Consider the following 23,026-nt stretch of genomic DNA (forward strand, 5'->3'; position numbering starts at 1 on the left):
TGGCACCATTTTCTCAGCCCGGTGGACTGAGCACAGCCAGGGAGGGTAGGAGGAAAAGTCCCACAGTGCCAGTGTCTGGTGACCACATGGTTAGTCAGTGATGTAGGTCTGCTGAGGTGGCCGTGGTGATCAGGCCAGGCCTCCTGCTTTGTGCAGATATCCTGCACAAGCCTGCTTTCAAGGATGTTTTGATCCAAAGGGCTAAAGCGTGCCTTGCGTGCCTGCGCCAGCGCAGCCGTGTACCTGCAAGGGATTTTGCAGAGGAAGGTGGTTTCTTCTAAACAACCCAGAAGCTGCGAGGTCCTGTGAGAATTGTGGATGATTCCAGCTGCATGAAGCAAAGCTCTATTTAGTCATTTAAGGGAAGGAAGGGCTGTTATTCAGTGGAGCTATGCAAGCCAGAGGGGGGCTGCAAGTGGCTGCTGAAACTGCCTTTGCTTCAGGCCAGTCTGGGGTAGGCAGTAGGAGGCAGAGCCACTCCTCGCTCCACTGCAGAAGGAATGGTATGAGATGAAAAATGAAAACACAAATACTCTTGTGAAGCTCTCATCATCCTTTGCCAGTATCTCTTGGTTCAGCAGGAGCAGCATTGAAGGAGATGTTAAGAGCTGCTCACTGAGCTACAGGTGTCCTTGCAGGGGAAGGTGGCTGGACAAGTTGACTTCAGGCCATAAGAACTTCCAGCCTTTCTTCCACATTTGTGTAAATAAGTTGGAATGAATTTTTCTTTGCTGAAGCCCTCAAGAAGGGGCATCGGTTCAACTTGGTCCGACTTGAGAAACAACTTTGGTCATTACAGATGGGAGGTGTGTATGTGGCCCTTGTGTGAGGTGCAGGGTTGCAGATACTAGTGCAGGCACAGTGCTCACTCCATCAGCAGCAGTCAGATGTATACACCTTTTAAAGTGGTGCTACTACTGTAAGGATAACCAGTATGGTAATCGGTCAGTTATAACGAGGCAAAGTAGTGTTGTGCCCTTGAATTTTAAGTGGTGAGAAGAAGAGGGCTGAACATATTTGAAAATGGGGTTTGTGTAATGAGTAGTCCCCTCAGTTGGTTTAGGAGTAATGTTTTTAATGTTGTTACGAGGGGAACTGGTGGCCTCTGTAATTAAGGCTGTTAACAGTTTCCAGTGCTTTAGAACTGAAAACAAGGACCAGCTTTGCCAGAATGTGAACCTGTGCAGTCTGAAGCTTTCTGTGGGTGCCTACTCACTGCCTTGAGCCACCACCTTGCAACATTTCAGCAGAGTTCATTTGGTTATTTTTTTATTAATGAGCTAAAGAGAAAAAATCCAAACCAAAACAAAACCTAGGTTTTGTTCTGTTAACATTTTCCTCTTGCCCCCAACAGTTTCTTTGAGGAGGTCTGATGGCAACAAAATTCAGAATTGAAGGACAGAAGGTTCTGTTGGTGCCTGTTGTTGCTGTGATGCTTGCTGCTGCCTCTAGGACAGTATTTGCCAAGTGAATCAGTGAATATAAAAATCTAAAAATCACCAGGAGACAGTAGATATTCTAAAGGTCCATTAAATAGTATTTCCCTGGAGATGGGATTAAAATATAACCAAAGAAAGGGGAGGTAAAATTTTCTGTAATCCTAAAATTTAGTTGTTTGGCTGTATATGAAGCTAGTTGTGAACTCTTAATGGTAAATGATTGTCTTTTACTTGCAGGTTCCCTTATGTATTTAAATGAAGCCACTCTCCTTCACAATATCAAAGTTCGGTACAGTAAGGACAGAATTTACGTAAGTATTGCATGTCATGACAACCAGTCTAATTCATGTCCTCTCAAAAAATCAACAAAACAATTGCTTACAATTCTGTTTTTTCCTATAACAGAAAATAGACAGAAATGGTAACATTGGAATATTAGGAGGTTTTGGGCCTTTTTTTTTTTTTTTTTAACATTATGCCTTGTTTGAGATCCGAATCACATTAGTCATATTAATGTTAGCAAGTTTTTACCAGGTAGAGCAGTAGATTTTTCTCTGTGTGACTGTTAATGTGCAACAATAGCACAATGCTATATCCCAGAGGTCTGTTCCTACTGGTAACTTACTTTGCCACTAGAGTAGCTCTTAGCAAAGATGGTTTTCTTTCTTCATTATTTTTGAACGAAGCGAACAGGTGCTGTCTTTGACACCTCCTAGCTCAGATGTCCATCTTAATCTTTTATATTGCTATCAAATTGCCTAATTGTACTTAATGAATTCTGACTAAATTACATTTTGTCCTTGCCATCTGCCCGGACAGTGACAGCTGTGAAATAGTAGAAAGAGCTTGCTTTCTTCTTTTTTTTTTTTTTTTCCTGGCTAGTGATAATACAAAACAGTTTTACGTATTTTCTAAGTGTCTTTGTGAAAATTATCAATTTATATGTTGATGTGCTGTCCTAAAATTAATTGGAGTTAAACCCTTTTATATAAATATAAGAAGAAGCTATAGTTGTTTTTGTTTGTTGCAGTTAACTTTACATAGCTATAAATTCTTTATGACTCAAGATCAGGCACCAGCTTAAAATAAATAAATAAAAATGGCCATTTGAATGCTGTCCTGGAAAAATAGTAATTAAAAATCAAACTAAAAATCTCAATGAAGCAAAATTCTAAAACTGAACAGGTTGTGAAGTAGGATAGTATTTAGGTTCATAAAGCCTTTTGTAATTTTAAACAAATACTAATATGTTGTCCTAAGCAGGTGTATTTTCTGGAGAAAAATAAGGGTTTCAATTTATATTTTAACTACGTTTCCCTTGTAAATTTAAGATACAGTTTGAATCAACAGACTTTTTTGCTTTTTGTTTAATGCTGGTTAACGTAATTTGCCTTGTTACTAAAAGGAAAACTAATAGTAGTAGTTGCAGCTCTTGAAGAAGTTTTTTCCTTCAGTGAAATAAGTGCTGAAAATAGAAATATCTAAGAAAATCCATACATTGTATGTGATCCAGCCTTCTATCAATGTATCACAATAGAATCCAAATTTCAGTTGTCTGAGGAGATGCTCAGTAACAGCAAACCAAAGAAGTTATTCAAGCTAAAGGTTTATCTGATTTTTTTCTTCAGACCTTTTGCTGCAAATCTGCTTTTTTCTGTGATTCAGACATCTGTTCTTCCTTGTATGTAATCTGACCGTTATAACCAAGCTATAAAAGTTTTTTTTTTTCCAAAACCTTAAAGCAGTTATCTTCAGTCTTTTTTTTGAATATTTTGTAAAGGTAAAAAGCAATCTTGATTTGAGATTCTTCTCAAATTCTTTCTCTATTAGAGAACATTTGCATTCTGTATTTCTCACTGTGGAAGCAGCCATAGCTAATTTCTCTCGGCTGAATGCTTTTATTGCCTGACTTGAGCGTGTTCCCAGGCAGGATCCTGTCAGTCCTTCCTGCTGAGTTGCTTCCATTAGATATTGAAAAATTATGCTCCTTACTGGAGGAGAGTGTGTTATGTGAGCCAAGCGCTTAGTTTATGCAGTTTTTAGGAGGAGGTTGTGGCGTCCTATCCTTGATCCAGTAACTTGGACAATAGGAAATAATTTAAAAGGAGATTGGGAGAAAGGTCAAATTCAGGACATGCTCTCACAGCTCAGTGGTTAGGAAATTCTCCTGAGAAGTGCTTTTTCACAGAAGTCCTTTGAAGATAATTAGAGGAACTCTGAAAGTATATCCATTTTTGTATCTGCATTAGCTGGAGAGAATTGTAAATGTAATTGTTAGGCTAGAGTCTTCAATAGGAATAGAAAATTGCCGTTAACCACATGGTTGGATACTAACTAACAGTTTGCTGTTAATTGTTTTCTTCACAGACCTATGTAGCCAATATTCTTATTGCAGTGAATCCATATTTTGATATACCTAAGTTATATTCTTCAGATACTATTAAAAAGTACCAGGGTAGATCGCTTGGAACGTTGCCACCACATGTTTTTGCTATTGGTATGTATTGAGCCTATATTTGTCTTTTACAAACCAAACATAAATACTTTGCAGTTATCTATACATTGCCATCTGTAACAGTTATTTGTTTATTTTCAACTGTTACAAAATGAAAACATTGCTAAAATTGCAAATCTCATCCTTGATATGCAGTTTGGAAAACTTGGAAATTAGCAACCCTTGCAACCCTCTTATGATTATTCTATACCTCCAGTGATTTATGTCTTAAGTGGTTTAAATATAATTTGCAACCATACTAAAACAAAAAAGAAATTCAGATTTTAGAAGAATAACCTAATTATGATTGGCACTGTCTTTCAGTGTTGCGATTTCCTTTGCCTTTTCTTATGTTGCCAGAGCACGTGCAGTGTTTCTTTTTATATGCTTGTGTTAAAGGCAGGAAGTGCATCTAAATGTTATTAACAGGATAAACCTGATTTCAGTCACTTTGTTTAAGAAAAAAAAAAAAAGGAAAATACAAATCAATATTTGACTTGTTTAAAGCTTTCTTTCCATGTTGCATTTTGTTTTGTAATCAAAAGCATAAGTAGCTGGGTTTTTAGTACCTGTTGCACAACAAGAAAACTACTGATGTTTTTCCAAGTTTCCTTGTCTCAGCTGTTAGTTGTTACAAAGTGCAATTGAAAGTTTTCTTTAAAATATACATTAAACTAAGATTGGTTACAATTTTGTACATATATTTAATTCAAGAGATCTAGTTCTTATTGGTAGTTTTTGTTTTATTTTGTCCTGGGTATGGCTGAGTAGGTCATCGTTTTCACAGACTTTAAGCTCTTATATTTCAGTGTTTGAGGGTATACAACTATAATGTGATTTAAATGGAAACAGACTTAATGTAACACACATAACTGTAAATATTTCCTTTTTTTATTCCTGAAAATGTTGCATTTAGCTTAACTTTGTGTTTGCATCTCTCCTGAATATTCATTTTTGTCTTGTTTGACATATTCTTCTCTTTAAGCTGATAAAGCATTCCGAGACATGAAAGTGCTCAAGATGAGTCAGTCCATCATAGTGTCTGGAGAATCAGGAGCTGGCAAGACAGAAAACACTAAATTTGTTTTGAGGTTTGTGCTTTTGGACCAAAGTTATTCAGTGAATCGCTTGTGTTGATGCCTTTGGTTGACAAACAGAGAGAGCAAATTGTAAATAATCAGGAAATTTAAGGCATAATTCAGTAAGATGCTTCTACATACATATTAATACAAGAAATTCATAGGGTTAAACTTAAATACTGATATGATAACATACGTAACTGGCTTCATATTCACAGAAACCTTAATTTGGTTGTAGTGACGTCATGTGGTAGTTTTGGTTTATGATACAGTCATTTTGGTATTGCACATCTGGTATTGTGGTAGATAAAAACATAACTAGGCATTATAACTGTATCTTGCAAGACTGTTGCTTTTGCCGTAAATGTGCATTTCTGTTTTCTCCATCTTTTTTTCTTTAGTTTGCTGAAGCAAAATCTTAAGTTTGAGATCACTGCAGATTTGTCATATATTTTTACCCTAATTTACGGAATAAGATTGAATAATGGGATCTATTTATTTATTTATTGATGTTCTTGATGACCGATACTAAATCAAGCATAGTAGACTATGTGGAGGCCATATTGCTGATAGAAGAAGAAGCAAGACTGATTTATATGATTTTAATGTTTTTGACTATCTTTGCTTTATACTTTACTGCTTTATGCCACTCTGGAACACTGTAACTGCAAAGCACTGTTCCATTAAATTCATCGGTATCGTAGGTGACCTGATTATCCAGGGAGGCACAAGCAGTGTGGATACACTCCCTTCCCCATGCCCTCCTTGTTTCCCAGTATAAATCTTTAATTCCTTTTCCCTGACATCATGTATCCTCTATTATGTAGGTACAGTAGCAGTATTATCTTCCACATCCCACTAAGAATTGTCACGGCTGTCTATCTGTCCTTCATGTTGCTCTTCTCTGCCCCTATGGTTTTAAGGTTTTAACAGGCAGCTGTAAGAATTATTGCAAGGTGCTGGCAATGATTTTTACAGGGGATATCCTAACTTTGATCCTGCTAAGAGTAAAAAAAGCTGGCAGGCACTGGGAGAACGTCGCGAAGGACATTATTCTCAAAGGACACCATTCTTCTGCTTCTCGGCAAAGGAAGTTCTGATTACATAGCAGGCAAATATCACTGCTGGTGCTTCTCCCCGCCACCTGCCCGCAGGGAGTCCGTGTACAAAACATCATTGAGTTTTAAAAGCAGGAAGGTTTTTCCCTTGTGTGATCGGAAAGCAAAAGGTACTAATACAGCTCTGTTACTACTCCGAAATTTTTTTTGGAAGGCCCCATTTTCGAGAACTGTTTTTAACTTGTCCCAGATTTACTTGTGAATTTCCAGGAAGCATACGCTGTGCATGGGAAAAAAAAAAATAAAGCTGAAACTTTGGAGCAAGTACACTGTGGATTTATTTTCAAATTCTTTCTTCAATTGCTAAATTGTGTCTTACCTTAATTATACACCTGCAATTTCCTATCTCACCATCTCCATGTGAGATTTTTATTAACCCTAATAGTTATGAGCTCAGAAACTGTATGCATGGAAACAGCCTTTGGTTTAGGAAATGCATATAAAACCTTACACTTTTACTAAAATTAATATCAATACAGATTTACTAAGATTAGTAAATACAGATAGCACAGTAATAGTTTTATTATATTTGTATAAAAGTGTAATTTGCATACGAACATCTAAAATAAATTTCTAATTTGTCTTGAAGTATCAAAAAAAATCTGAAGTCTGCAATAATATTTTTGTTTTAACAAAAAAGAAAACTCAAAACTGCATTTATTTTAAAATATACAGGTATTTAGATCTTACGATCAATATGCTTTCCCTTTAGTGAATGGTTAGTAAGTATGGTACACAACTGTGTGCATGAATTGAGGTAACCTAACACATGATAGGTACTGATGTTTTTATCTTCCTTTACAGGTATTTGACAGAATCCTATGGTAGTGGCCAAGATATTGATGATAGAATTGTAGAAGGTATTGAATTTTTTTTCATTGCATTAAAGGCTCCAGTGTTTTAATTTTTTTTTCAAATTTGAAATGTTGATCAACAGCAATAAAATAAAATCTGGGATGGGAATACTATCAGACTTCCTAGGACAATTTACCATTAGTTTACCTTGATCCTAAATTCTGAAACCATTTATTTGTTATTCACTTTATTTAGTATATTGTCATACAGTCCTTGCTTTAGGAAATTTTTATGTGTTTTTGAGTTTAACTTCACATGTACATGTAACCCAAGATTGATTTTATGCTGTATGAAGTCTGCAAAGACAAGATTATGTTCTCATTACTGTCTGTTAATATCAAGAAAGAGTAATTCCTACTCCTAACCATAAAGTTCTCAAAGTCAGATAAAACAGAGTTCTTCTTCTAAATTATGGTTCCGGGTCATTTTTCTGTTAGATCTTTTGTTTGTTTATTTTTAATTTTGGTCAGAAAGCACATAATTTGGATGGACACTTTCATTTTGCCTGTCTTTATAAGACTCCCAAACAAGGTCAGAAGAGACTGTGTTGATCATCCAGTTGAGCCTTTTTAATGTTGGATGCACTTCTTAGTTGAACAGAAAATAACTTTTTGAGAAAACATGAATATCTCAAAAACAAACAACCGTCAGCCAATCTAAAAATGCCTCATCAGTCAGTTTATTTTTCTATACTATATAGTAGATTTAATTAAGAATTTTCTCACTCTCATTGTCTTATTCTTAAAAAAAAAAATTGCTTTAAATTTTTCTGTTTTCAAATTTGAGACACTGAATTATTCAAGAGAAGGACTGCAGGCTTTAATGTCTTGTTGCTGCTGTAGGTTTGCTTAAACGAATTCCTTAGTGAAATCCACTGTGTGCTAAAGGAACTCAGAAAGTGGCCAAGACCTGGATAATGCCTGACACAGTATGCCATAAAATTAATTGGTTCTTGCAGGTATTCTTAGAAGAGTTTGGGCTTTTAAATCTAAACCAGCATTTGATGCATGAATTTTGAAGTTTTTTAGGCACGATGTTAATGGGCATTCTTGCAGCATATGTATTACCAGAGGAACTTTTAACCTATCTGAAAGACCTCTGGCAGTTTGTTTTTATTCATAATATATTCTTCAAAGCTGTTAATATTATGTAAAATATTTGCATACCTGAATAATTATCAAAGATGTCTTAAAAATACAGTTTTGAAAGTCAGGTTTGCATTTTCTTAAGCTTTAAGTATTAAAAAATGAAAATCTAGCCAAAACAAAAAAGTTAATGCTGATGTTGCCATATTAAATGATGAATTATCATCCCGAATTTATCCAACCATTGTACTTATTCCTTCATTCATTAATTTTTGTAGGAGCGAATTCGTAGGTGGTTGTCAGTGGGAGGTTTAAATCTGAGTTTCAGCTTACGTAGTTTCCAATGCGTATTTTTTACCTGAAAGCCTTAAAAAAAAATCCTGCAGATATTTTCCATGATTTACTGTTAACGCAGTTTAGGAAATTGGTCTTTTTTGATCGTCAGAGCTAGCAAAATGCAGTCTTTCAGAGGCTGTGTGTTTCATAACTACTAAGCATTTTCAAACTGCTCAAACTGTGCATGATATTTAAATATATATATATACATATATATGTATGTATATATGCATTAGATTGTTGCCATGCTTTCTGTATGTGCTTTAAAGATGTTGACAACTACAGCCTGTAAAAAAATAAAATCATTCAGTCACTTAATTGAGCTAATTTGAAAAGGGCATTTTAAAGTTGTTTTTGAGATCAACATGCTCTTCTAATCCATTTTTTATTTCCCCATCCATCTAACATGTTGCATGCATGACCTTTAAATGGCATTTTTGTCTGTGGGATAAGTGGGTAGTTTAGGTTTTATAAATAACAGCTCATTGGGAAATGTCAAATTGTGTGTTGTGTTGTATCGTATAGTTTATGTATCAGTTATTTACCTACTTGCTGCAGAACAACATCACTGAAAATTTTGCAGTGTTTGTCTCTGAATTTCTTACAGTGTCAATTCAAATACTTTGCAGTGTTATGTGATATTTAACTACTTAATTGTAAGTTCCACTACAGTATATCCAGTACAATTTATAAATTTGATTACTACTAATAGGTAATATTTTTCCTTTAATTTTCAAACCTTATTCCTAAGAAGTTCACTGAATAATTAGTATGCATTTGTTCTCTCTTTCTATTTTGTAGTTTATTGACCATGTTAACACTTTAAATTTTTAAACAGCAAATCCCCTATTAGAAGCCTTTGGAAATGCAAAGACTGTTCGCAACAACAACAGTAGTCGTTTTGGGAAATTTGTAGAAATTCACTTCAATGAAAAGGTACTGGAATTTTGTTACAGAAAACCAGTCATGATTTTTTGCCATAAAATGGAAGTGCTAGCTTGGAAGTAGGCTGAACAGAGTTATTAGTCTTGCAGCAAATAGCTACTGTCCTACTTTACAGATTTGATTTGTATTCTATCACCTTGAAAGGAAAACCAAAGTCACATGGTTCTGTGTCACTACTGGAAAGCACTGGGTGAAGTTGGTAGGAAAAGTGCTTCTATCCACAAAAGAATAAAAATTGTTCCCTTCATTGCAAAAAGGCAAAAGGAGATACTTGAAGAGTAACTTATTTGCTCTTAGGTATTTATGCATTCCTTTAATGCACAAATAAGTGTGAGTTGCATATTAGATATAAACAGATATAAACATATTTTAATGCTTTAATACTTTAAATGAATTATTGGTGGTTTTATGTATTTGTATTAAATTCTGGGACCTCACATTAGTATTACATATGTGGCAGAAGTCATGAAATTGGCTTTTGTCAGATGTACTATTTGCTGTGTAGCTTATTAAAAAATTTTTTGTTTGGGTGTAGTTTGGCTTGGATAGAGTATGTATACACACATTCCACAATTCAGGATAACTGTATGGCACACTGAAGTTGAAGACTTACGTCGATGATGCCTGTAGAGATTATGTATGTGCCCCCTCATCTTTCTGATTGAGGACATAAAGAAACAAATTCTGGCAGTCCCTTCCCACAGGGTTTAAGCTCATCGTGTGGTCTTGAGCTTGTGGTTTTCTCTTTTCATCACCAGGTTTTGTAACTAAACTTCAGATTTTTGGTTAATAGCTTAGACAGTAAATAAATAAATTCATTTAAGGGTAGCAAGACTTTATCTGTTGGTCCAGTTCGTGTTAACAAATTCAGGTAAAGGACCCAAATTTCTGTTTAGGATGCATTCCTGACCTGTCATCTTATCTGTCAACACTTACATAGTGTTTCAGATTAATTGCTTCAGCTGAAACGAATACTGCTCAGAGTATCTTCAGAAACTTCTTAAAAGCCTGTTTCAGCTTTCTAGGACAAGATCAGCCTGTTTACTTGAGCCCCTTTTAACAAGACTTCATGCTTCACAAGACTACATGTTGTGGTAACCTTATTAGGTCTGATTTCTCAAAGAAATATAAGTGTAAATGGGGCTTCCTGAATGACTGAATGACTATATAACTGTAGTTAAATTTTTTCAGTCAGTAAATCCTTCTTAGTTGCTGTAATGGCCAGAAGCTCAGGAATTTCCTAGCTAAATTTATCTAGGCACAGGGAATTTTATCATAGGCCAGATAAGAAGTGGCTTTTGAAATATGTGTTAGAATTCCATCTCAGAAAAGAAGTCTAAGTGTTTGAAATAAAATGTTCACTCATAATTAGTCTGTCTAAGATGTTATCCAAATATGTATTATCTGATTTTTACCACCCCTTTCCCTTTGCAAGAGTCTCAGTGAAATGCAACTAGATGTTATAATAGTGTGGTAATAGCACTTAACTGCCATCCAAAAAATGTAAGGGTGGCTGTAGTGAATTACTGGAATTCTACCAATAATTTCTGCTTATTGGGGTGAAGCAGACCCTTCTTTTAAGAGGAATGTATGTATACACCATACCTGACCTGGGGGGAGAATTTATCATAGAGGGAATGGTTTATTTTCTAAGCTTAATATGTGTTAGGTATAGAAGATATATTTTAATCTTCTTTGGAACAGTGTCCCTTTGGCAAACTGTGATCAGACAAATAAAAATTGAAAATTTCTGAATCTCAAATAATCCAAAAATATTCAGATAATCAGAAAAATATTTCTTCCTCCTAGAACTCGGTGGTTGGTGGATTTGTATCACATTACCTTCTGGAGAAATCTAGGATCTGTGTGCAAGGCAAAGAAGAGAGGAATTATCATATCTTTTACAGGCTTTGTGCTGGAGCTCCAGAAGACATTAGGGAAAAACTACATCTAAGTTCTCCTGACAACTTTAGGGTGAGTATCAGAGTCAGTGTTTGTAAACCTTTTCATATTGCCATACACGGATTTTCCATATAAATCGTATTAAAATATCTGTTTTTTATTTTGTGTTACAAAAATCAGAGGATTTTTTTGTTAAATCTATTTGATCCTGAAATAAAGCTGTCTGCTGTTTTTCCTTATTGCAAGATTTCCTGTACTTTTTCTCTCTGTCTTAAAATTGAGGAATCTTTACTGTTTCAAAAAATATACTGTTTTATACTCAACTGCTAGTAATGTTGTTATGGGCTCTTGTAGAGGTGTAAAGTGTGAATATGTTAACTGTGATGTAACTGTTCTGTGCGCAACCCATCTTTTGAATCCTGAAAACTGCATTTATTTCTTCCTATTCCAATCGTGTTTAGGAAGATGTAGGAGTTGTCCCACGATTCTCTCTCTTAAATTAATTTTTCTTCATGCTTCTCACTGAAGATCAGACCAAAGTGACAAGGCTGTTGTGCCTCTCTGTTCCAGTCCATGTGCTTTCACATCACTTGCCTTTTCTACTCCGTTGCACCGTGCTCCTATCATACTATACTCATTTGTACTGCTTCAGTTCTGAGCCTTTCCCTTTCCTCTCATCATACTCCTCTGTCATTCTTGGTCACTCCAGGTTACATGACAAGACTCACCAGTGCCTTTCAGCTGAAAGCTCGCCCTTTTATCTCCAGTTGACCCAAAGCCCATGCTCAGCTCTTCCTGCCAAGATAACTTGTATTCATTAAGAATGATCCTGTCTCTTAGATTTTCTTCACCTAATATATTATTTTGTGAGCACTACTTACTGTTTCTGAGTTTTGGCTATCTTTGCACAATCTTTTACAGGTCCAGTCAGTCAAGTAAAGGAGAAACTAATAAAATGCATATAAAATCAGTGCTGAATGTAGTACTCCTAACTGTACCTAAATGAAAGGGAACTTAAAATAAAACAGCAGTTAAGACTTGAGATAAGACTTGAATCATTGTGTCTACTTCTTTAAAAATGTTCAGTTAATGTTCAGTGGCAGGGCAAAAGCAGAGCAGAATTTTAGGAATTGTTAGGAAAGGATGGGAGAATGAAATAGTGAGTTATGCTGCAGTGTACGTCCAAATGCATAGCGTCCATATGCAGTTTTGTTATCCCAACTCAGAGAGAAAAGTAAAATGCTCAGGCAAAGCAGAGGTCATGGCTGAAGAAAAACTGGATAGTATGGGCCTTTTAATTCAATCCAGTGTGCCTGTTCTTAGGACTTCTGCTTTGTTTACTGCCTTTACTTCTCCTCATCCTTTATTTTTAGGGTTCTTGCACTTTTCTGAGGTTATGTGGTTTCTCCTGATTAACCCAGATTCTGTGTTGTGATTCTAGTAGCAATCCCACAAGCAGGCTGGCTTTCTGTCCTACCATTATGTTCTTGCATTCTTTTCCACCCATTTTTCCACTGAACAGTTTTACTACTTCAGTTTAACTCTTAACTTTTTTCCTTCAGCTTTCCTTCTTTTTCCTCCCCTTCTCTATGTTTAGATTTCACGGAATTGTTTTCAGAAATAATTGACAAATAACATGTTGCTTCCTTTTGCTTGCTTTCCTTCCTCATCAGTCTTTTTTTTAATCTGTTTTGTTTTCTGTCTGCCTCAGTGACCCCAACTTCATTTCTCTTATGTTTAAATTCTCTTTTAATTTCTCAGTGTGTTAAATCTTGATTATTGTGGTATTTTTTTTTTCTCGAGAATATGGATACTATTGACCTCTTATCCAACCAGTGCAGCTTTGCTGATAAAGCTGTTTCTCATTATTTTTCTTATTGTCCCTTCTCTTTCTCTTCAAAGAAAGGTTCTGCTGTCCCTTTCAGGGTCCTTCTAAGCCTCTTCACATCTTATACTGTCATCACCAATTTTACTAGTAAGGTGGAAACTCTTGCCTTCAGTCATTCATTCCTGCTATTTAATGAAATATAGATATATTGGTAGGTCTTTGTTTTGTTCTTCTTTTTCATTTTCACAATCACACTTGAACTGCAAATATCTACAAATTTTACCATGTGCTTTGTTGACTTGCATTGGAAAGAAAAATATTGGCAAATCAAGTCCTGCTGGTAAATAGTTGTCAGTTGTTTACTTGTGTTCTGTCATTCGTCTCAATCTCTCCACTGTCTCTTGGTTTATGCTTGACTTGGAGTCTCACAGAAGGAGAATTTTGTGTATTTTTAAAATACACAGATCACATCTCTGCTTTGGCTTTGGAAGAATTTTGTAACACAACCCTGGAGAGCATGTGCCATTACAACGATGTAAATTAACTGGCTGTCATCTTTTTAGATTTCCTTGGCCTTAAAGTGGGGTGAGGAGTACTGCTTACAATGAATTATATTATGATGTTGATTGTTTTATTTGTTGGTGTATCTTCCTACTTGGTTTTCTATATGAAACTTGGACTGTGCTTATCTGTTACTTTCCTCAAAATCTTTTGTACTCAGTGTCATGAGAATTCAAGAGAGAGCCAGAAGCCTTGAAGATACAAAGCTCCTACTAGTTCAGTTGCACAGGTGACACATAAATTAGCAACTCACTATAGAGAAAGCGGGTGTGCGCTGGGGACCCAACGGGTGGCTGCTGCCTCATCCCTTGACCAAGTCAGTCTCTGCTGACTGATGCTCCGTGCAGCGGGCATGGAGTTGCAGTTCCATCTCGGGCACATCGTACACCTGCACTGGGGCATCTAGATGATCTTGCTCCCTAAAAGCCGTGGCAGTAGTTTAGGACAAGTTTCCTTACTTCCTCAAAGGTGTTCCTAAGGGCCTTTATAGATTCCTTTAAATATTTAGTTTGTATCTTATAGTACATCTTTGTATAGCACATCATTTGATGGAAACTTGATCTCATAGTTATTAAGAAAAAATTGCTTCTGTTCTTTAGAAGGAAAGCTTTTATTTTGAAACACCAACAAAAACAATACTTAAATCCAGCACCACTTATTTTCATATAAGATGGACCTAGTTTTCAAAACTTTCTTCTTTACTGTGCAGTTATTTTATGCAATAGTCTTCTGCATGTTTTAAATGTAAAATCTTGAACAAATTTTCAAATATGTTTTTTTATGTTGCAGCCACTTTTCCATTAAAAATATTTCTTGTAGTTAATAGATTTTCAATTTTGGAACTGAATATGCTGTGTGCCCTCCTCAGGGATTTTTTTTTTAATCAGAAGCTCTACTTCTGAGATCACACAAGGTTGTACATGTCAAGGTCAGAATTATAACCTACTTAAAATCAGGCTGCTGCAGTACAGGACTGAACAGCCTGAGTGCCTGTACAGAAGACACTCGCCTGTTTCATTTTTGAAGAGTTTATAGTCACACCAGCCTACATAATTTTTTTTACTTGTACTGATTCTGCAGCAGGTACTTTCATTTCAATTAAGCATATTTATTGCTTTACCATAAGTTAGTATTTGAATTGTGAGTTCCTTGCTGCATATGAAAAGGTCTACTCTGCACATTAAATTTTAAAATTTGAGCACTTTTTATTTCCCTTTCGAAGTTAATGTAGATTATCTTTGGTTACAAAACAAAGAAAACTTAGGATCATTTCCATCTTTGTGTGTATGTAAATCAATATAAATATACTTAAAGTTTATTAGTCATTACACTACATTTTCATGTCGTGTCACTTTATAGGACATTTTCAGGAAATATAGCTACAAAAGGTTAATTTTCTTCCTCAATTTGTATGGTTTTTGTTAGGACACTTTTTTTCCCTTTATTCTTCATTCTCATTTGCTGCTTCAGGTTTTATCATAAAATGTCTCTGAATGAACACGCTTATGTCACTTTTTTACCACATTTTTTGTTGACTGCATGTCTTTCTGGTTCAAATTTCATGGAAATACCATTTTTCAAGTTGCTAATATTAGATAGTGATATTATACTAGGCAGGCTTTGATGACTGATCAGTGTGTTGATTTTAATGCTATTTTTGGGGGCAAGAAAAAGATTCAGAAAAAAAATGGTTCTCTGATTATGTAGAAAACCCCATCCCTGAAGTCACAGGTTTGCATCAGGTCTGTTGTGCCACTTGTCTTGTAGCTTTTAGCTTACCAAGTCCAAGTTAGGACCAGCTTGGGTTCTAAGACTCAGTCTGATGGGGTTTACCTCTCTCTTAATTCATCCTTCCCCTGCAGTTCCCTTGGGGAAGCGTGAATTTCCTTAGCAAAAGACTATGAAAAACTGCAAGTTTCTTCTCTCACCCTGGCACACCCTTCTCTGAGCACACCCACAGAAAAGGGCACAGCCCTGGCTGTTCCTGGTTCAGGTCCCTCTGTGGAAGTTTTTGGAGAGTCAAAGGCATTAGGTAACCCTGTGCTGAACCTGGTAGGTCCAGGTGGCTTGGACTGCACCACATGGTTTTGAAAGTAAATCTGTGCCCTGAGAATAAGTGATGGAGACGAGATGCTGAATTTTTTTTCACATCTTGATTTCTGGAAGAGAAATCAAGTTTGAGTCACTGATGTTATAATTGAGTGTTGTACTTCAGAGTTAAAAAAAGCAACAACAGGAAGCACAATGATATTAGATATTATATGTCATAACCTCAAGCTCTGTATTTGTTTGCTTTAAAAATATTTCTCCTAAGTTTAACATGTAAATTAACTTAAGTTTTTAGCTTTCAAATGAAAGCCATTATCTTGTGATTAAATGTCTCCTACATAGTTTATTACTGAATACTGTGCTGGTTCAGTCTCAGCCTGTCAGATAAGTTTCCACACTCTCTTCTTTAAAAGTATGACCTTTTTCACTTCCCACCCCCTTTCTGAAATCATGTTACTAATACTGTAATACAGGGATATATTGTTGTGCTTAAAGTATACTGCAATTTGCATTCTTATTGGCTGATAAAGAAAACCTTTCAATTTTTTGTTAGACACCAAGCTAACTTTGAAAGGTATTTCATGTCATTTTGTTTTGATATTAAATTTGTCACCTAGTTTTCTTCTGCTGTTAGAAATGCTTTGAAGAATATTTTTTTTTCTAGAAGTTTGTATATAAATTTTCATCAAAGTGTAGAATTATCTGTGTTCACCTAGTTGAAAACATCATCTTTGTTCATGGGCTAGAGCAAAGAATTGGTTCACTTCCTTTAAACAAAGGGCTCTGTCCAAGCTTTTGGACAAACATCTTACTTTCAACTGAACAAATCAGAAAGAGAAAGCTGGCAATCGCATTTTGTTGGAAGTGTCAGTCATGATCTGAATGCCTGGTCTATTCCCTTTACTATACAATGTGAGATTGATATCAGAAGCCAGATTCTGAATTAGACTTCTGCTTGTGTCATGTTATAAGCTTTTAATGCTCTTCAGGCTTTTACTACGCTATGTCTCTTACTACCTGTAGAAATATTTCACTGGTGAGGAAAAAATGACCATAAAACTACACTGGACTTTGTACCACAAGTTCTTTGATCCTACCCCGTCACCCCTGGATATACTATATAAAGCCTATATATTGTTAAAAAAATTAAGATGTTTTCTGATGTTTTACACAGCTTGCTAAAGTTTGGTTTTACACATAGGTGAGAGAATTTATTTTCTTCATATCTAATTTTAATTGTCTTTTCTGTAATCCCAGACTCCATTAATAGACTTGATAGAGTCAAACACTGAGAAAAGATTGGGGGACTAACCAAAATTAATATCCTGCTGTGTCAAAAAGTATTTTAGTTGTCAAAATAAAGAAGCATTCAATAGAAGTTTGTTGCTGTTGCACTTCTCTAACTTCATTGATGTAAATAAATATATTTTCAAGGAAAGATTTCTGAATACTTAGCATGTTGTTGGTATCATATGATTAAATCCAGCTAGGTAGAGCAAGCCTTAAAAAAAGAGCATATGTTTCCCTTACTTCTGTCTTTAAGTGTGCATTTCTACTTTTTATTGTTACAGTATTTAAATCGAGGCTGTACCAGATACTTTGCTAACAAAGAAACAGACAAGCAGATTTTGCAGAATCGCAAGAGTCCTGAGGTACGTTTGTATCTTCAGTTAGTTTATATTATTAAGTAATGCAGATAGACTTGAAAATGATGATTACAGTTTTACAATGTGGAATGAAATGTTCATTTTACACATCTTTATAGGTCTAAATGGGTACTGTCAAAGTTGGTATATTCAGAACTCCAGTTTTGGAGTTCAGTCTTAGAAATACATATTAACATGCATCTTAAAATCCCAAATGAGACAGTATATAAAATAGTTTCCTTTTTATGCTTACAATAATAGAACACTTAATGATGCAGCTTGTATTCTCTGGAAAACAAAATTCAATCCAAGATTTTTTTATTATTTTCTTTTTAAATCTTTGTAGTGCTAGGAGTAAGTCAGAAGCAGTATTTTCCAGAGCCACTTGAATTGTCCAGACTTCTGAAGCGATGCTCCAAACTGTTTTATAAAACATTAGTGGAACTTCTCTTTCAGGACGAGTATATCCCCCTCCCTGGTACACTGCAGTTTTTATTGTTTTTTGTGGTTCCCATTACTTACGGCAGAAAATGGCATTTCCTGGAAGAGAGTCTGAAACTTCCATAAATTTATTTCCTCTTGCCCTGTCTCCATTTTCATTTTTTAAAGACTGGAATTACCAGAATTTGTTGCATTTAAGCCTTTGAGCTTGTTTGCATGAGGACACTAAAGAACTTAATGCAAATTAATAGTGTATGTGAATTGGAAGGTGTGTAAACGTCTACTCTGCTTGCTAATATAATTTTAATCTATTTATACCCAAAGTATGAATTTTTCATTTGTATAGCTGGAAGATATTTCAAATCTTAATCAAATCCATACTTGGGATTCAGTAGCAGGGCAAGCTGCATATACATGTGGAATAATACAAAAATAAGTTTACTCAAGAGCTCCTCTCCCCCAATGATCGTGCCATCTCTTTCACCTTTGAGGACCTGGGCTTTAGCTTGTAGGTAGCTCATGCCTGGCTATAGAAGGCAATATCGATATTTCTTTTGCTCAGGTCAGCATTGTAAATTCTACTCCTGGATTTCTAGTGTTTGTATGTTGTAACACTGAGCACATAATTCCACTTTCTTTTGCTTCAATGTAGGCTATTTTCTATAATCAGGGATGGTGGAGAGTGAGTATAGAACTACTGATTTGGTATTACTCTGAGGCAGAAAGCTGGTAGATGCTTAATTCTTGTTGAGCATACAGGCTAAGAGAGGGTTGGGGGATTTTGCGTCAGTTTACCTAATTTGCCTTAAATTAAGACTTGTAGTGGAGTTGGTAATTTATTCCTACTACTGGAAGATGAACCTGTGCAATGTTCTGTTACTGATGTGATTTACAGCTGGTTGTTCTGTCATAAAATGTGGCTTCTAAAGCACTTAATTTGAAATAAGTGTTTGTCTAAACTAAGACATACTGAAAGAATAATTATGAAAGTATGTATTAAACATTAAATAGTGGAGCCATGTCAATTGGAAGGCACAATAAATAATCACATTTCAATGATATTAAAACTTAGTCTAGCCACTTAAATGGGAAATATATTGAATTGTTCAATTTTTTTTTTAAATTAGAAATTTAATATTTGCTCTGTCATTTTGTGAAAGATATTAAGATTGTTTATTTTAATAAAAGTAAATGGAATAGTAAATTAATACTTAAATTATTTTTGTGTTTTCCTTATCAGGAAGATGAGGTGATCATTTTACATAATTAAGATGGAGTTTAATTTTATTGATGTGTCTAAATGTTGTGTGAAGTGAATTTTTCAGATGCATGTGATGTTTTGTTTTGATAGAAATCATGTTAGCTTATTTGATATTAACAAGTCTTCTTTAAAGTTAATTATTCTTTTTAGTTGAAAACATTTGAATGTAGTGGTGAAACCTTAGATCAGTCTGTGCATGTTCAGTTAGACTCTTGATTGCATGCAGATGTGTTACTATCCACTATTTAAACTATTAATAATTAAAATGGCTTTTGTTGTATTTAAATTAGGAAAATCAGCAAAATGTTAAATCGATATTTTAAAATGTAGCTGGTATTCTTTTCACCTGTAGAACACTGCAAACAACTTTACTGTTTCTTAATCACCAGCAAACTTTAACAAGTTTATTTCTCTGAATAAGTCTGTTTGGGATAAGGATAACTCTTCCAATTCCAATTTGTTCTGTACTCCCTTCCCATGGCCTGTCAAACCTTCCATCATCCTTTTCAACTGCTAGGGGCTAGAAGCACTCTTTGGTATAAGGGCTTTGAGAGCCTCCTTCACCATCATCTTCCTTTCCACTTCTCACTGTCCTGTATTCCCCTCTCTTTAGCTGTCACACTCTTCTGCTTTCTGAAGGTAGTTTAAAGTTTGCTTTGAAGCTGAAGTTTGAGGATCATGCTTCAAAGTATCAAAAAACTAAAATAAATCAGGGTTCTTGCAAAGCCTGTACTGTACGAAGAGCTCTGATGTCTTTCTGCTTTGTTTGGCATGCCTTTTTATACTTTTTGTTATGGTTTATTCTTGACTGGAAATAATTGCTTACATTCACTTTAAAATCACTTAGTGAATATTTGATTTATTGTTTTGTTTTATAGTATCTCAAAGCAGGTTCTTTGAAGGATCCACTCTTAGATGATCATGGAGATTTTAACAGAATGTGCACAGCAATGAAAAAGATTGGGCTGGATGATGCAGAAAAACTTGATCTTTTCAGAGTAGTGGCTGGTGTCCTTCACCTTGGAAATATTGATTTTGAGGAAGCTGGGAGCACTTCAGGTTAGATGAAACATAAATTGTTTTCTGTAAAAATACCGAAAATATCTCTTGATTATAGATGATTCCTTTCCATGTGAATTATTGCTTTAGAAAGCTGCCATGTGTTCAAGGGTAATTTAGTCTTAATTCGTACCATTTTGAAGTCAAGTCTACCTGTTTATTTTGAAGTTTTACTTCTTTAAATGCTCTGAAAGAAAAATAGCTCTCACTGAAATTGTTCAAGAAATTGTTCAGTGCAGAGTGTCATATGAAGAAAAGAGATTTCTGTATTTAATAATAATTTTTAGAAGTCCAATTTCTTGCTAATTTCATGAAAACATCTTGAAATTAGCAAGTCTGTCTGTAGGGAAAGGCATTATGTCCTTTGGCTTCCAAAAATTACCATCGTGTTAGTATTTTATGAGGTGAGGAAAAAAAGTTACAGCAAAAACAAGATGTCACTCATGAGATGAGTTGGTATGAGTGTAGCTGGAACTTAGTAGCAGAATGTGCAGGAAGGCTGAGGAAGAGGAATGAGTATTTTGAGAACAGTAATTCTTACCTTACTAGTGAAATCACCCTCTCTGAGTTGAGAACTGCTGTCCATATATGTCTGAAGGACTGAATAAACTCTCAGTCTGGACATACTACAAAAATTATTATAGCAGAAAAGATACGTTTGTAGGTATTTATCTTGATATTTATATTGAGTTGCAAGATACATGAGATACAGTGAAACTGATTCCTCTTAGGCTCAGTTCAAGTACATATAGCTGTTGCCAAACTTAGTAAAATTGTTAGGGAGAGCATAGCAAGGAACATTTTAAAGGTGTTTTGAATGATGAATTAAATGAGTACTAGCCTTGTCGGCTCACTAGCTCCTGACCCCAAGCACAGACTCACCACACAAATGTACAAACATTCTGTTCGGGAGAGATTGTGGGAGGTCTCTAGTCCAATGTGTCCTAGTCAAAGCAGGCCCAACACTGAGTCCAGACCAGGTAGCTTAAGGTTGTCACAGAGAAGGTGGTTATTTTTAGTTTTCCCATTTTTTTCTGGAATAAATTATTAACACTTCTAAAATGTTCATTGCAAATACAGGCTTTATTCTGCTCTCACCTTGTATATGTACACATAGGGTGTTTATTTGAACTTCTCCAGGCAGTATGTCTCTGTACCAGAGACCCTCTAAAGTTTTGTTGCTGCTTTGAAGACCTGGGAAACACCAAACAAAAGCTGTTTACTACAGGTCAGATGGAGTTTAGGAGCTTCCAAAATCAATTCACAAAAGCTTTTAATGTTCAGGGACTCCTTCTTCCTTTTTTTTTCCTTAATGTCACTGGAGAGTTAAGGAATTGAAGCAATGTTGACTAGTTATTTAACCCTTTTGGTCTCTTCGCTTAGCCTTAGAAATAAATTGTATTGAGAAAAACAGGATGCATAATAATGTTTACATGTTAGATTCTGCTAAAGTGTTTGGGTGTTTCAGTTAAGGATTTATGAACCCATAGTGGCTGGAAAAGCTTTGGCACTAAGGCCATGGTGTGGAGCTGAAGGAAGCACATCCACCTCTCTGCTGTTTACCTGGGAAAATGTACATACCATTATCTGAAAATAAGTGCTAGGAGGCTGCCATGCCAGGCACTTCTACTGATCCATGTGTACGTAGCAAGGACGTCCTGAATTACAGGAACATGCAAATCTAAAAGTTTTAAAATCAGTACAGTTAGTTACTAGGCATTAGCGCTTTAGCTCTACGTTTTGGCATCGTTCTTTCACGTAAAAGCAGGTTAGGCAGCCTATGTTTAGAAGATGTTAGAATGTCGTGAGTTGGAAGGGACCCCCAAGGATCATCAAGTCCAACTCCTGTCCCTGCAGGTGACAACCCCACAGTTCACACCATGTGCCTGGGGGCTTGTCCAGTCTCTTCTTGAACACTGTCAGGCTTGGGGCTGTGACACCTCCCTGGGGAGCCTGTTCCAGTGCTCCACCACCCTCTGGGTGAAGAACCTTTTCCTAATGTCCAACCTAAACCTCCCCATGTTGTGGAAAGACAGAATTTCATTTGTTTTGGTTGTTTGTTGTTTGTTTGATTTTGTTTTGGTTTGGGTGTGTTTTTTTTCTTTTCTTCTTTTGGTGTGTCGTTTGTTTTTTTTTGCTGAGAAATTACTGTTCATGTTTAATATATGAAGTTGTTTCCAAAGGCAAACTTTCATTGCTTCAGAGTTGACGTTCACTTTAGTCATCACGGCAAGATCATCACCAGTATTTTTCCCTAGAATTCTGTGTAAAACCGCAGCTGCGTCTCTGCCATGCCGCGGCCCGCTGTGAAGGGGCGGCGGAGCGGGCAGGCGTTTGGGCGGGTGGCGGAGCGGTAACGGCTGTGGCCTTGCCCGCAGGGGGCTGCACGCCCAGGCCGCGGAGCGAGCCGGCGCTGGAGTGCTGCGCGGCGCTGCTGGGCCTGGACCCGGAGGACCTGCGGGGCAGCCTGACCACCCGCGTCATGCTCACCACGGCAGGGGGCGCCAAAGGAACGGTCATCAAGTGAGTCCCCGCGGCACCGGGCGGGGCGGCGGGAGGGACGCGTGTGGTCGTGACGCCGCTGGGACGGGTTACCCGGGGCTGCCCCGGGGTGTGCACGGCGGGGACTGCGGTCAGTGTGGCCGGGGGCTGGGAGCCGCCGACTCCTCCCGGGCCGGCCGTGCGAGCTGCGGGCTGGGGTAACCCCGCTGCCTATCTCCCCGCATCGCTTTGGGATCTGCCCCCCGACACCGGCTTTGACCGTGTTGTTACGAGGCAAAAAAAACGGCCATAAACTCCCGCTTGACCGTCTGCAAATGTGATCTGAGTTGCGGTTAGCATAAGCACAGCTATTCAAAATGCTTGCTTAATGGTTTACAAAATACAAGTGAAAATATGGTGCTACAAAAATATGAGAGTGCAGAAAGC

At 36.4% G+C, this 23,026-nt stretch overlaps 1 protein-coding gene across 11 annotated transcripts in view; it reads left to right on the plus strand.

Annotated features, from left to right (window-relative positions):
* MYO6 (myosin VI) overlaps positions 1-23,026 on the plus strand; it is a gene marked incomplete at both ends in the record, with an annotated part of 81,165 nt that overhangs the window by 9,878 nt on the left and 48,261 nt on the right. For 9 of the 11 annotated variants that reach the window (XM_080342005.1, XM_080342008.1, XM_080342011.1 and 6 more), the window contains 9 exons: positions 1,677-1,750; positions 3,807-3,936; positions 4,919-5,024; positions 6,935-6,990; positions 9,245-9,342; positions 11,161-11,325; positions 17,263-17,343; positions 19,918-20,098; positions 22,477-22,621. In XM_080342005.1, coding sequence (XP_080198131.1) covers positions 1,677-1,750; positions 3,807-3,936; positions 4,919-5,024; positions 6,935-6,990; positions 9,245-9,342; positions 11,161-11,325; positions 17,263-17,343; positions 19,918-20,098; positions 22,477-22,621 — 1,036 coding nt within the window. Of the gene's footprint in view, positions 1-1,676; positions 1,751-3,806; positions 3,937-4,918; positions 5,025-6,934; positions 6,991-9,244; positions 9,343-11,160; positions 11,326-17,262; positions 17,344-19,018; positions 19,028-19,917; positions 20,099-22,476; positions 22,622-23,026 lie in introns of all 11 variants that reach the window. The other 2 variants (XM_080342006.1, XM_080342014.1) reach the window with 2 other exon arrangements.

The sequence above is a fragment of the Nesoenas mayeri genome (genome assembly GCF_963082525.1).
Source record: "Nesoenas mayeri genome assembly, chromosome: 3".
NCBI classification, from domain to species: domain Eukaryota; kingdom Metazoa; phylum Chordata; class Aves; order Columbiformes; family Columbidae; genus Nesoenas; species Nesoenas mayeri.